This window comes from Heterocephalus glaber, unplaced genomic scaffold (assembly GCF_053883595.1).
Source record: "Heterocephalus glaber isolate CG9 unplaced genomic scaffold, H.glaber_assembly_v1.0 deba00000470, whole genome shotgun sequence".
Lineage (NCBI taxonomy): Eukaryota > Metazoa > Chordata > Mammalia > Rodentia > Bathyergidae > Heterocephalus > Heterocephalus glaber.
The window spans coordinates 2463047-2484475 of NW_028258145.1; the positions used below are offsets into that span (position 1 = coordinate 2463047).

The 21429-nt window shown below is 48.1% G+C and overlaps 1 protein-coding gene and 1 pseudogene across 4 annotated transcripts in view; both read left to right on the plus strand.

The window, feature by feature from the left end:
- Ncaph (non-SMC condensin I complex subunit H) overlaps positions 1–7668 on the plus strand; it is a 28045-nt gene extending 20377 nt beyond the window's left edge. For 3 of the 4 annotated variants that reach the window (XM_004844362.3, XM_004844361.3, XM_087203013.1), the window contains 5 exons: positions 1041–1220; positions 2442–2558; positions 4431–4522; positions 4856–4931; positions 7209–7559. In XM_004844362.3, coding sequence (XP_004844419.1) covers positions 1041–1220; positions 2442–2558; positions 4431–4522; positions 4856–4931; positions 7209–7268 — 525 coding nt within the window. In that variant the 3' untranslated portion in view covers positions 7269–7559. Of the gene's footprint in view, positions 1–1040; positions 1221–2441; positions 2559–4430; positions 4523–4855; positions 4932–7208 lie in introns of all 4 variants that reach the window. The other variant, XM_004844363.3, reaches the window with a different exon arrangement.
- Positions 7669–10251: 2583 nt separating this feature from the next.
- LOC147829744 (transcription initiation factor TFIID subunit 12 pseudogene) lies at positions 10252–11071 on the plus strand (annotated as a pseudogene).
- The last annotated feature ends 10358 nt before the right edge of the window (positions 11072–21429 follow it).

Here is a 21429-nt window from a genome sequence, read left to right on the forward strand (position 1 = left end):
GTGCTGGGTGTCCCTGGTAATGAGTTGGGGCACAGGTGGAATAATTCACCTGGGCCATGAACACCAGTCTCGGCTATGTGGGAGTTTTTCAGGAATATGAACGCTCTTCCTCTTCTCAAGAGCCAGTGTTCTGGCTGAGTTAAAAAAAAAAAAAACCACACAGGAGGAGGTGGTGTGGTCTATGGGGGCAGAAAAGTCTTCAGGGCCTTTCAGAGATCAGACTTCCACCTCTGACTAGCTTCTACATTGTGAGCTCGGAGAAGCCACTCTTCATCTGTAGATCCTGGCTTGAGCTAAATAATTTCCATTTTTCATTAGTAAATCTACTAATGAGATAGTAAATACAAGTGGCCTCATCTGTGTGCCTGTGTGTGGGGAGGGGAAAGGCCCAGGAAGAATAGTTACGTCCCTTGCTTCCCACATGGAGGAGAGGTGAGTTGTGAGAGTCTAGTGCAGACTCCACCTGGCCCCTGAACAGTGCTTCCTGAATAAGAATGTGCATGGGACTCACATGGGAGGCTGCTGAGAGACAGCCCCCTCCCCCAGTCCTGCCCACTTGCTCAGTGTGGTCCTGAGAAAGCCTCTCTTGCTGGCTCCAGGCTGCCCGATACGCCCCCAGAATGTCCTATGCTTTTCTTGGGGGGGTGGGGGATGCCAGGGATTGAACCAGGGGCTCGTGCTGACCTGTAACCCTGGCCCCATCTTGTGACTTTGTCACATGATGGATGCATACTGTGTCTCTAGTATTTCAGGACACTCTGTAAAATGAAATCTTCGTTGGCTAGAAGCCACAGGGCCACTGTGACCATTGGGATGGTTGAATTCATTTAGCTCTTGCCATAGAGGTCTTAGGGTGGTAACCCTCATCTCAGGAGGATTTCTATGGAGCAGGAGAAACCAGAAGGCCCCATAGACATGGCTTACCTTGTGAACTCTCAGCTGGTCTGTTCTGGCTTTGTGTGCTTGGCTCTGTTTCACGGATGTTTCTAAGCCCCTGCTGGGAGCTTCCACTGAAACTGAAGAGCTGTTTCCCTACCCAGGCCGCTGACAGCGACTCTGAAGAGTCAGACGACTTACTGGCAGCGCCAGTTGGGACCTTTGACCTCACATCTGGCCCCTGCCACACACTGAGGACAGTACAAGAGAATGGTGACGCTCCTGAGGGCCGAGCTGACATCACAACATATGGGGAGTCCAACCTGGTGGCCGAGCCGCAGAAGGTAAAGATACAGCAGCTGAGATTTACACTGTTGCCTGGAATCTGTTTAGTTTACCTCCTGAATGAGAGTCCCGTCAACCTGAGCCTTATCCCCCCTGACTCAGTTTCAACTTGTTGCTCTCTAAGTGGCTGAGTCTTAAACAGGGCGGCAAGGAGGGACTGATGCCAGGTAGGTTTGTGTGGAATAATTGACCCTTTCTCCAAAGAGCTTTTTTATCCATTCATTCATGTATGCATGTTGGGCAAACGCTCTCTCACTGCCTTCACTATGCCCCAGCTCCTAAGATCTTGGTGAGTCACATAACAAGCACTGAGTCTGTCACCCAAATAAAGCAGGTGCACAGAACCTGCATGCCGAGAATGTGGATGGGAGTGCTGAGTCAGCAAGGCTACCTGTGTGGCACAGTTTCATTAATGTTAAGTTATCCTGCATTACATACCTCCATTCCATATGAGTTAGCGGCTTGGTACTTTCAGTTACCTCTTTTGCACTAGAACTCAAGGTTAGCTTTAATGCAGCTTACCTTTTTTTGGAGGGGGCTAGTACTGGAGAGTGAACTCAGGGCTACTGAGCTATATCCCAGCGCCCCCCCACCCCCTTTAAAATGAGGCAGAGTCTCACTAAGTTGCAAGTCTAGCCTTAGATTTGGAATTCTCTTGTCTCAGCATCCTGATCAAAAAGAATTTAAAAAAAAATTTTTTTTTTTTGAGACAGGGTCTCGCTATGTATTTTAAGTAGATCTTGAACTCACTGTGTAGCCCAGGCTGGTCTCAGACTCATAGCAATCCTCCTGCCTCAGCCTCCTGAGTGGTGCGATTACCCATATGCACCACCATGCCCAGTTAAGAAATTAAATTTGACATGAGGGACTTAGTATGTCCAAAGAAAACTAACTCTTTGGTTAAAACTGAGAGTATTTCCCTTTTGAATACTCCCTACTTGTCCAGAGTAGCTGTCTGCTTGCTTGCTCTCACTGTCTCCCTTTTTCCCCTACCTTCAAATTGTCTTATAGTTAAAAAAAGGAAAACTAGATTCCCTCTTTTTTTTTTTTGGTACCAGGGATTGAACTCGGGACCTTGCACTTCTGAGGCAGGTGGTGGAACCACTGAGCTAAATCCCTGGCCCTAAATTCCTTCTTTATTCTAACTCCAGAGTTTTTACAGTGAATTGATGGTGTTTTTTTCTTTTGCTTAGTTTCACCTTGTTGCATACCTATTTCAGGTAAACAAAATTGAAATTCATTATGCCAAGACTGCCAAAAAGATGGACATGAAGAAGCTGAAGCAGAGCATGTGGAGCCTGCTGACAGAGTCCTCCAGAAAGGAGGCCAGCGCTGAGGTAAGTGACACTGCCCACATGCCCCAAGGGAGCCGGGGCAATGGCGACCACTCCGGCTGCCTCTGGTCATTGGCCCCAGAAGAACAAGGAAGACGCCACGCCTGGGAGAGACGTGAGCAGGACATGTTCACCCTTGGTGGTGACCAAGACAAAAACAAGAGCATCTTCTGATGCTTGAAAACAGCAGTTTCACAGCTAAACAATACACCCAGTATGAGTTGAAGCAAAGTTAGAATACTTATTGCTGGTAGCAATCTAAATTGAAAGACAATCTTTTAGAAAGTAAAGCACATATAACTACTTGTCAGGTGCCATAAAATGTTGAAACCATTCAGTCTAGTAATTCTGATTTGGGGAATGAGTTCTCAGGTGGGAAAATGCAGAGAAACCATCATGCCATCATATTCCTTCTTGAGGTGAAGCCGCGATTACTTGTCCAACTCAGTGAATGTTTCAGGCCCCCTCCTTTTCAAACCCTTCCTGCTCAAGGAGTGCTTGGGGCTCCAGAGCTCAGCCTCTCCTCCCCACTGCTGGCTGAGAAGTGGGCGTTCATGGTTTGGCTGAAGGCCAGAGCAGCATGCTCTGAAGTGTTCAGGAGAAAGCGTCAGTCCTGCTCGGAGTTCATTTCCTAACATAGAATCAGCTTTGAGTGCAGAAGACTGTTTTTTAAAGAGAGGGGGGAAGCCAGGCATGGTGGTGTAAGCCTGTGATCCTAGCACTGGAGAGGATGAGGCAGGAGGATCATCATGAGTTCAAGGTCACCCCAAATTACACAGCAAGACCCTGTCTCAAAACATCAACAATAATGATTTTGAGATTTAATGATTCCTCATGCCCTGCCTCCAGGAATTCTGGTTCATTAAAGGCTTATTCTTTTAAAAAATCATTTTATGCAAGCGCAAGGACCCAAGTTGGATCCCTGGTACCAAAAAAAAATCATTTTATTACAAAATAGTCATACAAAAGTAGAAGAGTAGAGAGAAAAATAAGTCTAGTATGAACCCCCACTTCCGTGACTGAATGTTTTATTAAACTATTGGCTGTCCTCTACCTCCCACCACCCGTCTGTGAACCTTTGGGCATCATGGATTCTTTTCAGTGCTAGGGACTGAGCCAGGACAAGTGCCCTACCATGGCACCATGTCTCCAGCCTTTTTTTTTGGTATTGAGGATTGAACTTGGACCTTGCACTTGCGAGGCAGGTGCTGGCACCACTGAGCTAAATCCCTGGCCCCCAGCCTTTTTCATTTTGAGACTAGGTCTCTGTTGCCAAGGCTGGTCTTGAACTGTAATCCTCCTACTCCAGCCTCTCAAGGACCTGAGATTACAGGTGTACATTACCACACCCAGCCACAAATTATTTTTATGTACATTCTAGGCCAGATACACTTCTTTAACTGCTTACCTATTATAAAGAGGAAGCAAGGTATTTTTGTTAGTTTACTTTTTTTTTTTTTTTGGTACCGGGGATCAAACTTGGGTTGATCCTTGCGCTTGTGCAGCAGGTGGCATAACCACTGAGCTAAATCCCCGGCCGTACTTTTAAATACGGATTTTATGCTGTCTCTAGCTGTGTAATCCTGTTGAAGCTATAAATCATCATTTATGTTTTTGTTAAACTTTTCCAAGGGCTTTAGGAGCCCTTTGCAGTTTCCCCTTCAGATCACACTGGTTCTGCTGTGATGCTTACTGTAACTCAGTGAATATCACCATCTATGCAGGGCTGAGCCCCAGTTCCCGAGGTGTTCCCTAGAGATAACCAAGGACTTGTTTCCCTGTTGTACGTGTCCTTTTCTTGGTGGAGACACAGCCTTGTGCGTGTCCTCGGGCCTCTCTGAAGTGCACTGACCTTCCATGTCTGTCTTCTGGTAGGTGAGCCTCAGCGAACCTGGTGCAGGAGGAGCCCTGGTGAGGGTAGCCAGCAACAAGATGCTTAGCGGGCTCACGAAGGACCTGCAGAAGAGGTTCGTGCTGGCTGGGGCAGGATGTATGGGGACACACAGACATACTTGTCCTCTCTACCCCACTGAGTGCATGGTGGGGCAGTTGGTGTGGCAGGCCTGCTGCATGTCTGCCTTTCTCTGCTTTGGTAGTTGCTTTAGAAGGGTATCTCATTTCCAGATATGAAACTAGAGAAAGCTGCTGTGTGGCACATCTGAAATACCCTGTGTCCTCACTGTTCCCTCTGTGTGTGTGTGTGTGTGTGTGTGTGTGTGTGTGTGTGTGCGCGCGCTCATTGTGGTGAGCCAGCCTCTGTTCTTCCCTGCACTGACCACTGTGTCCTCCCCTGTTTCCAGCCTGCCCCCCACCATGGCCCAGAACCTCTCCATACCTCTGGCTTTCGCCTGCCTCCTGCACTTGGCCAACGAAAAGGTAGGTCACTGGGTGGGCAGGGAGGCTTGAACACACCCTGTTTAGCACTCCCTCCTTCTGGAGCCTCTCACCAGAGCTTCTGGGCCTACCATAGAGCATTTGACACAGCGCCTTCAGCCCAGGCATCAGTCAGGCACTGAGAAGTCACTCAGCAAATGGCCACCAGCTTTACCAGCAGTGGAAATGGTGAAAACGTCCAAAACAGGAAGGTTAGGTTAGGTTAGGTTAGGTTTTTGAGACTGGGTCTCACTATGTAACTCAGGCTGGCCTTGAATTCACTATGTAGGCTGAGCTGACCTGAGACTTGCAGTGATCCTCTTGCCACAGCCTCCCTAGTGCTAGGATTACAGATGTGCACCACAAGGCTCAACTCTGTACAGGAAGGTTTTAGACAGTGGAATTATGATCATCCCCGTTTCCCCTCCTAAGAAAATAGAGTGCTTTTACTTCACTGGGTGTCGAACACTTTAAAAGCCAAGGCCTATAAGTGCCAGAGACCAGACTTGTGAGAGACACGGCAGAGAAGAGGAGAGGTGAGGAGAGGCGGAGGAAAGTCAGCCATTGCGGAAAGGGAGGCTGGAGATAGGCCGGCACCAGCAGCCATGTGCAGGGAGGGAGCGAGCTGTTAGGAGCAGAGTCATCTGGCACAGGAAGGAGAGTCCCAGGTGCCCTGGCGTCATTGGGGCAGGCTCCTGACTGTGCCCTGTCACCCTCAGCTGGCCACCTTGGGGAGTTGTGGTAAGAGCAGAGGGGTCCTCCTCTTAGGAGCCCCAGATGGCAGACAACACTAACCCCATACACCGGGCACCTGGACAGTTGGTGTCCATAGCACTGACGTTGGCACTTTGCAGTAGAGGCCTGGGCCATGGCCCTGGCCTGGGTGCAGGGCTGGCATTGTGCTCCAAAGTGAGAATCCCAAACCTCCTCTAGGACAGGGCCTGCCCTGAGCAGTGGGGACCCTGGGGTGTGTGCCTGGCTGGACGCCAACATGTGGTTTGGCAAGGTGGATAGATGGCAGTGGATTGGTAACAAAGTGGATGCTGGTGGAAGCCCTTAGGTAGTCCCACATGCCCACATGTGACCTCTGTCTCCAGAAGTTGGGGCGGCAATGTTGGCTCCAATTCCCAAGCCTGCCCTGCTTTGGAGAGGGTCCCCGGGACCCAGGCTGCCTTGGGAGCTGGGCGTTGTCTCTTGCCCAACCCCATGCGCATGGCTCACTGAGGAGGGAGAAGCTGGCAGTGGCAGAGGCTAAGAGGCTTTCAGTGGGGAACTGGAAGGACTCAGAAGAGCCGTAGGCTGGGTGTGGGGGCTGCCTGGAGCCACCAGAGTGAGTGTCCAAACCAGAGGCCTGAGCAGAGCCCAGCTTCGCCCTCGAGGGAGAGACCACTCCTGGGAAGCCTGGTGGCAGTGGCTGAATTGGGACGGCGTGTTCTGTGCAAAAGCCCTCTAAGCAAGGGTAGTTAGTGGGCACATGGCACCTGCCTGGTTGTGAGACATGGTAGTGGAAGTGTCTCCCCATGGGTCCTAACACATCGGAGGTATTTGCTGTCACGAAGGAAGATGATTAGGAGAAAATAGTGACAAAGTCACACTGTTACCATCTGCCTGACTGGAGCTCTGCCAGTGGCTCTGTGTGGCGGCCATCTGAGGGAGGGTCTCCTGAGTGTTCTCCATGCCAGGCTGTCCTGGGGAACCCGGACTGTCATCCTCTCGTCTCCATAGGTGAGGTGCTGTCAGGTTCTGCTGGTACATTCTCCATGCACACCAGGCTCCTAAGGTCCAAGCTAAGAGTGTTCGTGCCTGGAGTCCCAGATCTTTGGGAGGCTGAGGCAGGAGGACCCCGTGAGCTCCAGGAGTTCGAGACCAGCCTGGGGAGCATAGGGAGCTGTGTAGTCTCAGAACAACACAAAAAAGGATAAAGGTGATACTAATTCACTCATTTGCCCCAGTCCAGGGATCAGGGTGCTGCCCCTGCTGGACATCTCCACAGAAACCTGCCTTGTTCCCCTGAGAGAGCAGCCTGGAGCCAGCTCAGCACGGCAGAAAGGGCTAGCTGGCTCCCTGTTCCTCCCCTGCGCCCCTTCTCCCAGTGGGTCCCGGTGCTGTGTTCAGGTGGAGTCACCTTCTGCCTTGAGGGACCCCACAGTCCTGGGCATGGGAAGCCTGGGAGCTAGCTTCAGTCCTCATCCTGTAGTCACTACCTTGTTGTCTTGCTGAGAACTGGCTTTAAGGTTCTTGTCCCAGTCTAAGACCCTGTGTGTCTTGCTTGACCCTCAGAATCTGAAGCTGGAAGGAACCGAGGATCTTTCTGATGTTCTCGTGAGGCAGGGAGTCTGAGGCCTGGTTGTCTCCAGTCTGGACGAAGATACGGGTGCTGCAGCAAGGCTGTCACCAGCACCTACAGGGCCTGTTGCTCCGCCTGTCATCGTCACTGTCTGGGCACTGGTGCCCAAGGCTCTGTCCAAAACGGACTGACCACTTGGGCAAGATAAGGAAGATGGCATCATGAGCTCATGGTCCAACTGTGAACAGTGTCCACTGTGTATTGGGTGCTTTCAATCTCCTCCATCCAACTGTTATTTTCCACACTTTACTCTTGTAGAAAAGAATTGTTTCGTAGCTGCTTAATGTTCTTGAGAGCTCCCTTTTCTATGTACGTAAAGTACTCTGCGTGTACACTTATAAATGTGTATATAATACTAAAAAATGAAATCTTCCTGAAGGATGTACCTGACGAGATATCTGCATGTCACTAGGTGTGTGCTGTTGGTGTTGTGCCTAGTTACTCCTCCCAGGATACAGTCGCTGTGAGGCAGGAAGTGCTGGAGGTCATGGTGATCCGCCTGGTGGGAGAGTGGAGAAGGGAGCAGTTGCTGCCTGGAGGGAAGGCTCTGGGTGGAGTCCATGTCTGAGTGCCCTTGGAGTCTTCAGGGGCAGGGGGGCAGTGACTGCCCAGGTCAGGAAGTGCTCACCAGTCACTGTGCGGCCTTCTCCACATCCCTCGAAGCAGCACACTGTTACCACACCATGTCACAGGGAGGAAGCACACAGGTGAGGTGACACCTGAGGCAGCTGCCTGGGAGCCGCACTTCCTGGCCACCAGGGCATGTGCTGCTTGCAGAGCAGTGGCGCCCAGCTCCTCAGAAATCAGAGCACCCACAGATCTAAACTTTCTTCCCATCACCTCAGGGACCCAACAGAGTACACTATGCTTCTAGCTTGGAACAGGATTGCAGGTGTTGATCCGAGGAATTCTGTCCTTGGCAGTCCTGTCTCTGCCGGAACCCCTGCACCCTTACTAGCTAAGTCGAGATCTCAGATGCTAGGCCAGAAGCAGCAGGATATAGGGCCAAGGATTTAGCTCAGTGGCACCACACCTTCCTGGCAAGTGCAAGGTCTTAAGTTTGATTACCAGTAGCAAAAAACAAAAGCAGCATGGTATGTAATTGGTGATTATTATTATTATTATTGTTATTTTTTTTTTTTGCAGGCAAGCATGGTGCCACTGAGCTAAGTCCCCAGGGCTTGGTAATTTATTCTTGGTAATAACTTGCTCCTAAACCAAAAACCACATCAAATACCCGCCAGGAATGTGTTCCCCAGACGGTGTCCAGAGTGTCACCTGCTCTGCTCCATCACTTGTGATTGGCTTAGGGGGACAGCAGCATGAGTTTCTGTTCTGGTGCACCTGGTCCTCTTGCTTGCGCTTTGGTGCTGAGAGCAGCTCTTGGAGTCCACTCACCCCTCTTCTGTCTCCCTTCTCTACAGTGGGGTCTGGGCCTAATGAACTCCCCTTTCCACCTGCTTCCAGACTCCTCCCTCATGTGACTTGTATGGGTGCTGTGGCCTCAATGCTGTGTCCCCTCCACAAACACCTGTGTTGAACCTAATCCTCAAAGCAGTGGGATTATGAGGGGGGACTTCAGGGGTGAATAGCTCATGAATGAGAATAGCACTCTTGTAAGAGGCTAAGAGTGCTTGTTCACCCCTTCTGCCACGTAAGGACACAGAAGGCACTATCTCTAAACCAGGAAAGCCTCCCCACCCCACCTACCAACCTGTCAGGGCCTTGATAGACAACCCACCCTCTAGAGCTGGGTGATTCCTGTCGTCCATAAGGCCCCATCTGCAAGCATAGAAGGATAAGCCCAGATAGCCAGGTGTGTGTTTCAGTTAGTTTTCAGCCATAAGATTTTGTTTTTGGTACCAGGGAACGAACTCAGGACCTTGGCTTGCCAGGTGGCAAGCCAGTGGTGCTTGCCATGGTGGCAGGACCACTGAGCTAAAGCCCCGGCCCAAGCCATAAGATTTTCACTTGAGTGTTTTATTTCTCTTTTGAGATTCCCTATTCATTTTTCATTTTCAAATTATTTGAACAGATTTTCTTTTAAAATTCTTTTTGAACATGCTTATATACCAACTCTGAAGTCTTTGCCATGTCTTAATCTCAGCCCTGGTAGCATCAACTGATTATCCGTTTTCCTGAATATAGATTACGGATTCATGTTTCTTTACATGGTTAGTCATTTTTGGCTGAAACTTGGGTATTGTAAATGAAATGTCACAGTGAGTTTGAATGTTGTCATGTCCTCTGCAGATACGTAGAGTTTTAGTCTTGTAAGCAGTGAATTTGCCTGGATTCAAACCTCAGACTTCATGTCCCTCACAGTCTGCAGTTACTGATAACTGTCCTGATCGATATTCACCTATTGCTGTCACACCTGATCATCTCTCTTCTGCCTGCCAGATTGGTGCTTAGCCAGGGATGTGGCCATCTCCATGACTCCTCCCCTCCGGTTTCTGGGTGCTCTACCTGCCTTGGGCTCTTCTTTCAGTTGATCCAGCTTCCACTTTTTGCAGCAGGAATGTGGGCAGAGGGTGGGGATCAGACTCATGGCTCTTGTCTGCATGGCCCCCTTTACACTTCTAGCTGCTTTCCCTCCCTCAGATTTTGTTCTCTGGCATCTTTGGCTGACAAACCTTGGTGTCCCTGACCACCATCTCACACAGCATCGCTGTGTGGATTGGGCAGCACCCTAGAGCCAGTGAGCCACAAGCTTCATGTTTGGTGTATGTGGGGGCAGGTAACCGCTTCAATTCATAGATCTGATCGAAGGAATCACACTGAAGCCACTGTCGTGTTTTAGGAACAGATCTGAGGCACTGTACTCACTTTAGTTGACATTCTGGGCTTCAGTCAATCTTCAATGGGGTGTGACTTCCGGGACCTTCGGGGAAGATGAAGTGTATTTTGCGCATGAGAGTCTTGGGAGTGCGTTTCCAGGTTGGAGGTGGGGAGCAGTGCTGGAAACTACTCGGGGAGGGCCATGCAGTTGGACCACTGCTGAGACAAAGCTTCACTGGGGCAGTCTCCACATGTCATGGGGAGATAGACACTGCTGCCTTTGACTGGCCTTGGTCCTTACAGCTCCAAAAAGAAACAAGATCTCGATAAGCTCTATGAGCTGAACTCCAAAGCTTGGCAGATTATGAACCAGTTTGGCCCCTCAGCACTTATCAACCTCTCCAATTTTTCATCCATAAAACCAGAACCAGCCAGCACCCCTCTACGTGGCTCCATGGCCAATAGCACCACTGTGGTAAAGATACCAGGCACTCCTGGGGCAGGAGGTCTTAGCCCCGAGAAAAATCAGGTTTTGACCAAGAAATTACAGATCTTAGTAAGAGAAGTGGATTCTAATGAACAGCCAGATGCAGATGTGGAGGAAATGCTGCTGCAGATTGCTGATGACTTCATTGAGAGCATGGTGACCAGCCTGCCAGCTCACTCGGCATCGGTCCAGCACCCTGGAGGTGAAGGACGTCCAGCTGCACCTAGAGTGCCAGTGGAACATGTGGATCCCAGGATTCGGCTCTGAAGAAATCCAGCCCTACAAAAAAGCTTGTACCACAGAAGCACGTAAGCAGAGAATGGCATTGATCCAGAAAACAACCAAGAAATAACACACAGAAAGGTCTGGGTATGGACCTGTTGAATGTATTTGGAGATACTTGAGCTGAGACCTCAGCCATCTCATCCTTGGAGTTTTTGTTTTTGCTTTTTGGGGTTTTTTTGGTACCAGGGATCGAACTTAGGACTTTGCGCTTTCAAGGCAGGTGGCAGAACCACTGAGCTAAATCCCTGGCCCTTTTTTTTTTTTTTTTTTTTTAATGCTTTACAGAGAAGCATATATATATATATATATATATATATATATATATATATATATATTTTTTTTTTTTTTTTTTGGTACCGGGGATCGAACTCAGGTCTTTGCGCTTGCATAACAGGCGGCGAAAACACTGAGCTAAATTCACGGCCCTATATTTTTAATTAACAGTGCAGCAATATCTATGACTGAGAGGATCCGCCAAAAGAATAAAGCCTCCTGGGCCAGGGATTTAGCTCAGTGGTTCTGCCACCTGCCCCACAAGCACAAGGTCCTGATTTCGATCCCCAGTACCAAAAAAGAAAAAAGAATGAAGACTCCTACCCCAACGTCCAGTCCCTTTTCCCTGCCATCTCAAAGGGGAGCAGTATATCTTCCAGAGAAGATTTTATTTGTGGTTTATTATATAAGTGATTGAATATGGGACAAAGCATTATGGTCTTATTGGGTGAGACAGTATTAGGATTTGTAGAGGGTTTTGTTTCTTCCTCCCTTCCCCTTTTCCCTGTACTTTGTAATGTCAGTGTTTATACGAATATGAATTTGATTTGCTTTTCCAGAATAAAGAAGTTATTAATTGAAAGACAAAGAAAAAAGAGTTGTAAATTGCATGAGCCAGCCTCCAGGAAAACAATGCCTCTGTGGTCATATTTTTTGTTGTTCTCATGTTAAATCATGCCTCTCTGCCTCTAGCAGAATACTGAAAAAATGGTAGTGCATGGCTTCCACGGCTAAGTGAAAAAATACATTGGAACTTCCACAGTGCCAGCACATAGATCATTTGCCCCAGGAGGAAGCCACTTGCAACTCCAAAGGACACTCAAGAAGCATTTGGAGAGGCCTGTGTGAGAGAAATGGAGGCCTCTTGCCAACAACACCCACCCACTTGCCATCCACGTGAGGCACATGGATGTAGGTCCTTCTCAGATGGCATGGCCTTGGGTGACACCATGCCTGCAGCCTCATGGAGACCTAGCTCTCATGGAGAGCTGAAGCCAGGGCCCGTGGTGGGTTAAGAGCCCCAGGTGCCACCCTAAACTATGCCCTCCAGTATATGACATGCTCACTGGGACAGATCTGTGCAGTCATCTAACCACTAGTATATTTGAGCATTTTTTCTCATGTGAAGTGGCCATCTGGATTGCTTTTCTATGAATTTTTTATTCATAGTCTTTAATAATTGGGTCCTCTTTTCTGGCAAGTGTGTGAGAGTTATTTGGGGGGTATAGAATCCAGTCTAGAAAATGAGCCTTCTGTGTTTTGGGTGTGTCCCTCCCAGGCTGGTGTGTTAAAGGCTTAGTCTCAGCCTGTGGCACTGTGGCCTGGTGGGAGGAAACTAGGTCATTGGGGGTGTGGCCTTGAAGGAGATATGGACCCCTTTTCCTCCCTGTGTCTTTGCTTCCCACCACGAGGTGACCAGTTTCCTCCACCATGCAGTGCTACCTCACCACAGGCCTAAAAGCACCAGGCAACTTGCCATGGAAAGAAACCTCCAAAACCATGAGCTAAAGTAAACCTTTCCTCTTCTTACCTTGATGTCTTGGTAATTTCCCATTGCTGGACACAGTACCAGACACCCACATCTTATAGGAGGAGAGGTGTATTTTGGCTCAGGTTTGTAGTTCCTGGCTGGTCAGCTCCAAGGCAGAAGGGTGGGCTGGGAGGGTCTGGGGAAGGAGAGCTGCTCACGTCATGGTGTCATGGTGGCCAGGAAGCAGTGAGAGAAGGGAGGAGCTGGGGAGAGAAAGACCCGGGCCACGCCCTAGTGGCCCTCTGCTTTGAACTCAGGGCTTCTCACATGCAAAGCATATGCTCCAGCCAAGGATTTAGCTCAGTGGTTTCGCCGTCTGCTGCGCAAGCACAAGGACCTGAGTTCAATCCCTGGTACCAAAAAAAAAAAAAAAAAAAAAGCACATGCTCTACCACTGAACTACATCCCCAGTCCTTTTAAATTTTATTTTTCTAAATTTTGAGACAGGATCTCAAAATTTGTGATCTTTCTGCCTGGGCCCCCAGAGTTGCTGGGATTACAGGCGTAAACCACTGCTACTCTCTTATGTGCCTATTTTACCGATCTTGGCTATTTATTCACCCATGTAAATACACCTATGCAAGAACAAGATATGCCCTCCATCTGTGCAGATCAGATGTGCTAAGACAGGTATACATTTTCGTCCTATGATCCCTCCCTTTTACACACATGTTCTTTGTGTGCCACTTATTTCCTTAGGTAGGCTCAACGAATGTTAATTGATCACAAATAGAAAGATGGACCCCAAAGTTGCAGTGTCTGTAGTAAGAGACCTGCCTTTCTCATCCCTTCAAAGCCAAGAAGAGGCAGGAGAGCAGGGTCCCGCCCACCACAGGGTGGAGGGACCAGCACCTACGACTGCCACCCCGTGTCCCACCGGCAGGGGGCCGGTGATGTGCTGGCCTTGGGCCTGGGCCAGGTGGTGCAGGCTGTGAGGACCAAGGCCAGGAGTCCGGACCCCACAGCAAGGGGGTGGGGGGTGAAAGAGCATCCCTTGCCCCAGCCAGGATCAGCACTGCTTGGTCACAAAAGCCCCATTGTTTTTTCTCACTGCACCCATGGAGTGCACAAATGAGAATGCAACTCCTAAAGGAAGGAGAGGGCCCGCAGTTGGCACCAAGGCTCTTTCCACACCACTTGCCAACCTTGCTGGCCTTTGGTCAGCCATACAGACCAAAGCCACTTCTAGAGTTTTTATTGTTCGGCTGGGGATGTAGCTCAGTGGTGCCGCACCTGTTCTGAGATTGATTCCTGGTACAAAAAAATAGTTTTCGGGCCAGGGATTTAGCTCAGTGGTTCCGGCGCCTGCCTTGCAAGGGAAAGGTCCTGAGTTTGATCCCCAGTACCAAAAAAAAAAATTAAAAAAAAAAAGTTTTCTTCTTGTTTCTCATATGAGTGAGACCTGGCGTCATTTTATGTCCTAAAGCCTTTGTAATCACCACATAGTCCAGCGGGTCCAGTTCTGAGCGTACATTCAGAAAAGCAAGAACTCGGTTACTTAAACCCAGTTCACACCAGCACGGTTCACAGGAGGCCCACGGGAAGCAATCTAAATGCAGACAGACGGACAGGAAGACACTGTAGCTGCGGTGGGGGTCCCTCAGCTGTGTGGTGGCACAGGCCTGTAATAGGCGGAGCTTAGTAGGTACAGTTGCCCAGGATGGCAAGGTCCTGGCTGTGATCCCCAGCACTGCAGAAAACAGAACCCCAGCATTTCAATTTGGAGTGATGAAGTTCTGGAATTGCTTCGTGGCAGTGGTGGCACAACAATGCACCCAGACTTAATCCCACTGAATTGTGCACCTAGAACTAGTTAGAGTGGCAAAATTTTTACCATAATAAAAAGATAATTGACCATTTAGTTACAAGTATTAATGCAGAAAGTGCTATTTGTATTTCTTTTGGGTTTTTTTTTCTGGTACCAGGGATCAAAATGGGTCCTTGCACTTGCGTAGCAGGCGGCGAAACCACTGAGCTAAATCCCCAGCCCTTGTATTTCTTTTTCTGTGTCACAGTGTCTTTTAAGACATTTGCATGGTGGGTATAATCACTTATTTTTAAAATTTGCATACAATCCTACAAGGAAGAAACAATTTCCCCATCCCTGAGGGTCTATCTAGGTTTTATATTGGTTGGGTGGATTGCACTGAAATCAGTGATCTCATAGTCAATGAATTCAATCTCTGCACCTTAACACTCATAGTTTAAACTGTAAAACACAAATGCAATCTCTGTTACCCACAACCAGTACTGTTTCCTATAATCTACATTGAAAATGCAGTCAAATTACTTATCTTTGGCTAAAGGTTATATTTGGTACAAGGTTAATAAGAAATCCTTTTTTATTGTATCATTATTATTCCAGATAAGGTTCTTCTTCTGTTTTATTAATGTTTATCCACATTTGCCCCTAGGACTCTTTCCATGACCTGTAGACAACCACTCCAGGCTGCCCTTTTGCATATTTTCCAGCCAGTGTTTTGTGTACCTGTATTTTGAGTTGATGTAAACAATTTGCATTATATATTTACCCACTTACCCTGCTGCTTTTTTCTCCCTTTAGCAGTGTACTCTTTTATGGGGGGGGGTACTGGGGATCGAACTCGGGACCTTGTGCTTTCGAGGCAGGCGCTGGAACCACTGAGCTAAATCCCCGGCCCCACAGTGTGCTTTTATGACCACTCATGTTGCTGCCAATCCCAGCAGTGTCTGAGGATTCTCACATCTCCACAGCCCTGACAACAGTCTCATTAACCAGCTTTCTCATTTTACCAGTGTATAGGAGTGGGGGTAATTTCCTCATTGTTGTTGTTATTTGTCTTTTTCTTATGACTAATGGCATATCTTCATATGTTTATTAGTCTTTGGGGTTTGCTCTCTAGATAATTGGATATCATTTGGCTATACCATTTGCCCATTTTTCTATTGTCCAACCAACCTTCCTTCCTTCCTTCCTTCCTTCCTTCCTTCCTTCCTTCCTTCATTTTTGTACTGCGGATTGAACCCAGGACCTCACACATTAGGCAAATGCTACCCCTCAGCTATATCCCCCAATCTTCTTATTTTATTTTGAGACAGTGTCTTGCTAAGTTGCCCAGGCTGGTATCAAGTTTACAATCCTCCTGCCTCAGTCTCCTGGGTAGCTGGGATTGCACCACTGTATCTGGCTCTATCTTGTTCTTAATGATTTGTAGGAGTTCCTTGCATATTCTAAGCCTGTGCTGTCCAATAGTGTAATCACTAGCCAAATATAGCTACATAAATTAATTTATTTGGTTTTTTTGAGATAGGATCTCACCATATAGCCCAGGCTGGCCTCGAACTCACAGCAATCTTCCTGCCTCAGCCTCCCAAGTGCTGAGATTACAGGCATGTACCACCACACTCATAAATTAAAATCTGGATGCTGGTTTACACTTGACACATTCCAAGAGTGCAGCAGCCATGTGCCAGTGGGTGCCTCATTGGACAGAGCAGACTTCTGGACCAAGGTTCTAAATATGAGTCTCTGTAAACACAAATAGCTTTCCCCATTCTGTGCCAGTCTTAATGTGTCTATGGGGCCGCTGGCTGAACAGAAATCTTTGATGTAACCAAAATTATTGTTCCTCTTCTTATAATTTCTGGGTTTAAAGTTTTAAATCCCTATGCATTATTTTATATTACTACAATGAAATACTGGAGGCCAACTGCTCATGAAGAAAAGAGGTTTGTTTAGATCCCACTTCTGGAGGCCCGAGTCAGGGTGCCTGCAAGGCTCAGGTGAGGGAAAGGTTCGATCTTCTCTGGTGGGCAGCAGTGGTGGGAATGGCAGGCATGTGATGACTGCAATTCAGGGCAGCAACTGAAGGGATGGGTGGGCCAGACACCCTAGAGAACTACTGAGGCCAAGGAGAAGTGCCTGACTTAGTCCCCACTACTGTGGCTGGAGGGGGTGGCTGGAGGGGTTCTATGGCTTGGCTGGCAGCTGTTTTCCCCTCTCTTTCTCCCCCCACAGGGGACTGGGCAGTTTGATACAGTGTCCTCCCTGGCTGTCTAGCTGCCGCTCTCCTCTCCAGTGTAAGTGCAGCCAGTCAGCATGGTGCCTCCCCACTTCCTCCACTTCAGACTGTACTGTTGCCTCTCTGAAGAGGGGAGGGGGCGCCCTGGCTGGCTAAGATCAGGAAGGGAGGGACCTGGGCCCCTTATGTGCACACCCAACCCTCACAGCAAGCCTTCCAGAAGGTTCCCTGGTTTCAGCCCTGCCTCTCACTGGCTCAGGCATGCAGCTGCTATGTCAGCAGCACTCCCAGCCACTCCTCAGATTGGTCTAGGGGGGCTCCCTCCTGCATACTGACCCCCATGTGCTGCAGTGCAGGTCCTGTTAAAATAAAGCCTGATAAACAGTTGCAAATAAAAACATAATTTTGCCAAATGCCTCTGTTTGTGAACCAAATTGTAAATAAACATGTTCAAAAACTGAGGCATCACTGTACTTGGGTTTCTTATCCTGAGTGGTGTGGAGCAGTTATTTTAAAGGAAGGAGCAATAAATACTCAGAGGTGTTAGCACCAAAGAGCCCCAGAGACCAGCAGCCAACAAAGACCAGCAGCAGAGACCAGCACCTGGTAGAGTTGACCTACAGTGTCCAGGACAAGCCCGCATCAGATGGTGATGGCCAGCAGCAGCAGTGACCAGCAGCTGGCTGTGTCACCTGTAGGCATCCAGCTGTACCTGGTGACATCAGGACTGCTAGCAGAGCTGTGCTTTGCCAATTCATGATGTCCATCTGAATTGTCCTTGAACTTGTGGTGATCCTCCTGCTTCAGCCTCCTGAGTGCTGGGATTACAGGTGTGTGGCACCATGCCTGACAGAGGCCCTACCTCTTAAAAGCCATCAGCGCCCACACTGGCATATTGGGAAGCAAGCTTTGATCATGTGGACCCATGGGAGATAAACCACATCCAAGCCATAGCACCCTCCATATCCCTAAGTACCCCCATAGTATTCTCTTACTTTTTATTCTATTAGTTTTACAACTTTAGGTCTTTATTCCATCTGGAGTATAACTGTTATGTGTGGTATTAGCTAGAGATTCCGATTTTTATCCTAATCAATTACTGATTAATACTGAATCAATTCTTCCACACCAAATACTAGACAGTCAGTACTAAGTGCTTATGAATGTACAGACCTATGTGTGATATAACGCTGTTCTGTTTTCTGTTTGCCTGTTTGTGTTCCAGCACTACCTGTTCTTCGTTGTGTACCTAACCAAGTGTTTTAGCTCCCCTTTAAATCTTTAATGCTCAGAATTAGTGTGTCAGTTTCCTAGACTGCTGAAACAAAATACTACAAATATGGTGGCATAAGCCAACAGGACTTCATTCTTTCAGAGTTCCAGAGGACAGAAGTCTGAAATCAAGATGTCAGCAGGGGCATGCACCCTGTGAAGGCTCTAAGGAAGAACCCTTCTGTGCCTCTTTCCGGCTTCTGGTGGCCTTGGCAGGCCTTGCCTTCCTTGGCTGGTAGCTGTGTCAGGCCCATTTCCGTCTCTGTCTCCTCACAGACTTTTTCCCTGTATGGCTCAGATGGCCTCTCACAAGGACACAGCCAATTGGCTCTGGTGCCCAGCCTACCCAAGTATGATTCACCTTAACTACTTACATCTGCAATGACTGTTTCCTAACAAGGTCAAACTCTCTAAGGTTATAGGTGTACACAAATTTTGGGAGAAAAACACTATAACCAAGTACAATTAGTTTTATCCAACTTTTACAAATTTTAACTGGAATTTGTATTGAGTTTATAGATTATAATTTGTGAGAGTTAGTTTCAGGGAGCAGTTTTGGGGATCAAACCCAGGGCTTTGTTCCTGCTCTACAGGCACTCTACCTCTTAGTTACATCCACAAACTGGGCTGGGGATTTAGCTCAGTGGTTCTGCTGCCTGGCTCGAAAGTGCAAGGTGCAGAGTTCAATCCCTGGTTCCAAAAGAAAAAGAAAAGGATAGATACATCCACAGGCAACTTGTGAGAATTGGTATTTTGTAATATTAAATGGTCCTGTTCAAGAATATATGCCTAGGGCTGGGGATTTAGCTCAGTGGCACCACGCCTGCCTTGTAAGCGCAAGGTCCTGAGTTTGATCCCTGATACCCCCTCCCCAAAAGATATATATATGCCTCTTCATTTATTCTGATCATCCTTACTATATATCTTTTGTTAAGGTTTTAAAGTATCCCTCCCCCTCACCTCCCGTATTGGGGATTGAAACCACAGCCTGGCACATGCTCTTCCACTGGGCAATACTGCAGCCCATGTCGTGCATGTTCTTGGTTAATTTCTTGATCTTTTATGGCTTAACATGCCTCACTTTGGGGATAGGTCCTTTTCTGGAAGAATCTGAAAAAGTGAGAAATCCTGCTGCAAAATAAGTATGGAAGAAAAGCACAGGTTACCTGAAAGAAATCATACAGAAGCCACGTAGAATACAGATGTGCACTTTGTCACCTCTAGTACCAGCATTTCACCTACTTCCCTTCAAGATTCCACCTAATTTTTGTTTTTTCTTCAGTACAGGGGATTTGAACCATGGGCCTTGAACATGTTAGGCAAGTGCTCTACCACTGAGCTATACCCCAGCCCTGTCCACCTAATTTATGTTTACCAGACTAACTTTGTCAGGGTTGGATCTGGAAATTCCCAGAAATAAGACCATAAAACAAATTATGTTTTTATTCTAAAGTAGTCAGTCTAGGGCCCGAGATTTAGCTCAGTGGTTCCGGCGCCTGCCTCGAAAGCACAAGGTCCTGAGTTCGATCCCCAGTACCAATAAATAAGCAAATAAATGAATAAATAAATAAAGTAGCCAATCTATTCCAGGGTGAACAAGGGAACCCAGGAGATTTTAGGAAAGGGCCTGCCTGTTTTCCTTTTGTTGTTAATGTTTTTGGTGGTGCTGTGAATTGAACCCGGGGCCTTGGGCATAAGAAGCAAATATTCTACGACTGAGCCACACTCCTGGCAACCTGGCTATCTTCACAAGGATGTCTTTTGGCCACTGCTTCCAGTCCATGCAGTGGATTAGATCAAGAGAACTGTTTAGTGCATATCCCCTGGGACACATGGTCTGCTTTGTGGTCACTGGACAGGAACCAGCCCTCCTTTGGACCAGGGTAAGGGCGGAGTTCTGTTGCATCTCCTCCCCTCCCAATGACCTCAATTCTCCTAGCAGAGGGAATGGTCACATAGGCCAAAACAGGAGCATAAACAGGCTGGGCACACCACAGGAGCCGTGTCATCGTGTCTTCCCTCCAAACAGCTCCCAGCCCCAGCCAGGATCAGGTGGTTCCCAGCCCATCTGGCATCCTCATCTGCTGACCCTGGGCACCCTTGCTTTCCTCAACCAGAAAACATGAGAATGTGCACGCTCTCTTGGCCCCTGTGAGGACCTGTATCTACAGATTCAGCTGCAGACCCGAACTCATCTGCTCCTCCAAGGCCTCCACTATGGACCGAATGTGACCGGTGGCCTCCCAGGACTAGATGTAAGGCCTGGTCTCTGGGTGGCCCTATTGGGGCCTACAGGAGCCCAGGCCTTAGGGCAGCCCTTAGGTCATGGGGGCAGGACCTCCAAAAGGGTTGTGAGACCCCAGCCTCTCTCTCTACTACCTGGCCCATGAGGTGAGTGGTTTGCTGGGCTACATCTTCCCTCCACGATGTGCCATCCTCAACAGAGGCCCAAAACTGTGGGCCACCTGGTCTTGAACTGGAACCCTCAGAACTATGAGCCAAAGTAAATCTTCTCACTTTGTAGGTTAATCTGCTCAGGTATCTTATAGTAACATGAGGCTGACTAACACACCAGCTTTTGTTGAAATGAAAGACATTAGGGCCAGAGAAAACAATGATTAATACAGGTACCAAGACAATGTGAATTAAATAGCTAGAGGACAGATGACCCTTCAGGCAGGAAAACAGAATCAATCAGTAAATACAAGAATGGTGATAGTAGCTGGGCATGGTGGTACATGCCTGTGATCCCAGCACCATGGGAGGCTGAGGCAGGAGAGTTGTGGGTTCAAGGCCAGACTGGGCAATTTAGCAACTTAGTAAGACCTTGTCTCAAAATAAAAAATAAAAAGGGTTGGGGATGTAGCTCAGTGAAAAGGTCCTGGGTTCAATCCCTAATACCAAAGAAAACATTAAAAAAAGAATGGTGGTGAAAGAAACTCACTATATAGTTCACACAGTACTTGATGCTTTGTACACACTTAGCTTATAGTACCTAATGCAAGAGTTGGTTTTTTTGTTCGTTTGCTTGGGGTTTTTTTGTTTTGTTTTGGTACCAGGTATCGAACTCCGACCTCCGACCTTGGGCTTTCGAGGCAGGCGGCAGAACCACTGAGCTAAATCCCCAGGCCCCTCCTTCTTTATTTTTGAGATAAGGTCTCATTCTGTAGTTCAGAATTCAGGTTGGCCCTGAACTCACTGTGTTGCCCTTGAACTCAAGGTAATCCTCCTGACTCAGCCTCCCAAGTGCTGGGATTACAGAGGTGAACCACCACACCTGGCTGAAGGAGTCATCCCTATTTTACAGATGAGGAAATTGAGGCAGGCCAAGGTGATTGACTTCGGTTTTCTCATCTGCATAATGCGGCAATGCTAGGACCTCTGTCCATGTCCCCAAGAGTGTCAAATGCCAGGCATTTATTTGAAACACCCTTCTGCAACTCGCTTCCTCCAATCCATGCAATGTTTTTGAGATTTTTCTCTGTGTTGCGCTTGGCTCTAGCTCACCATGTGTGTCACACTGC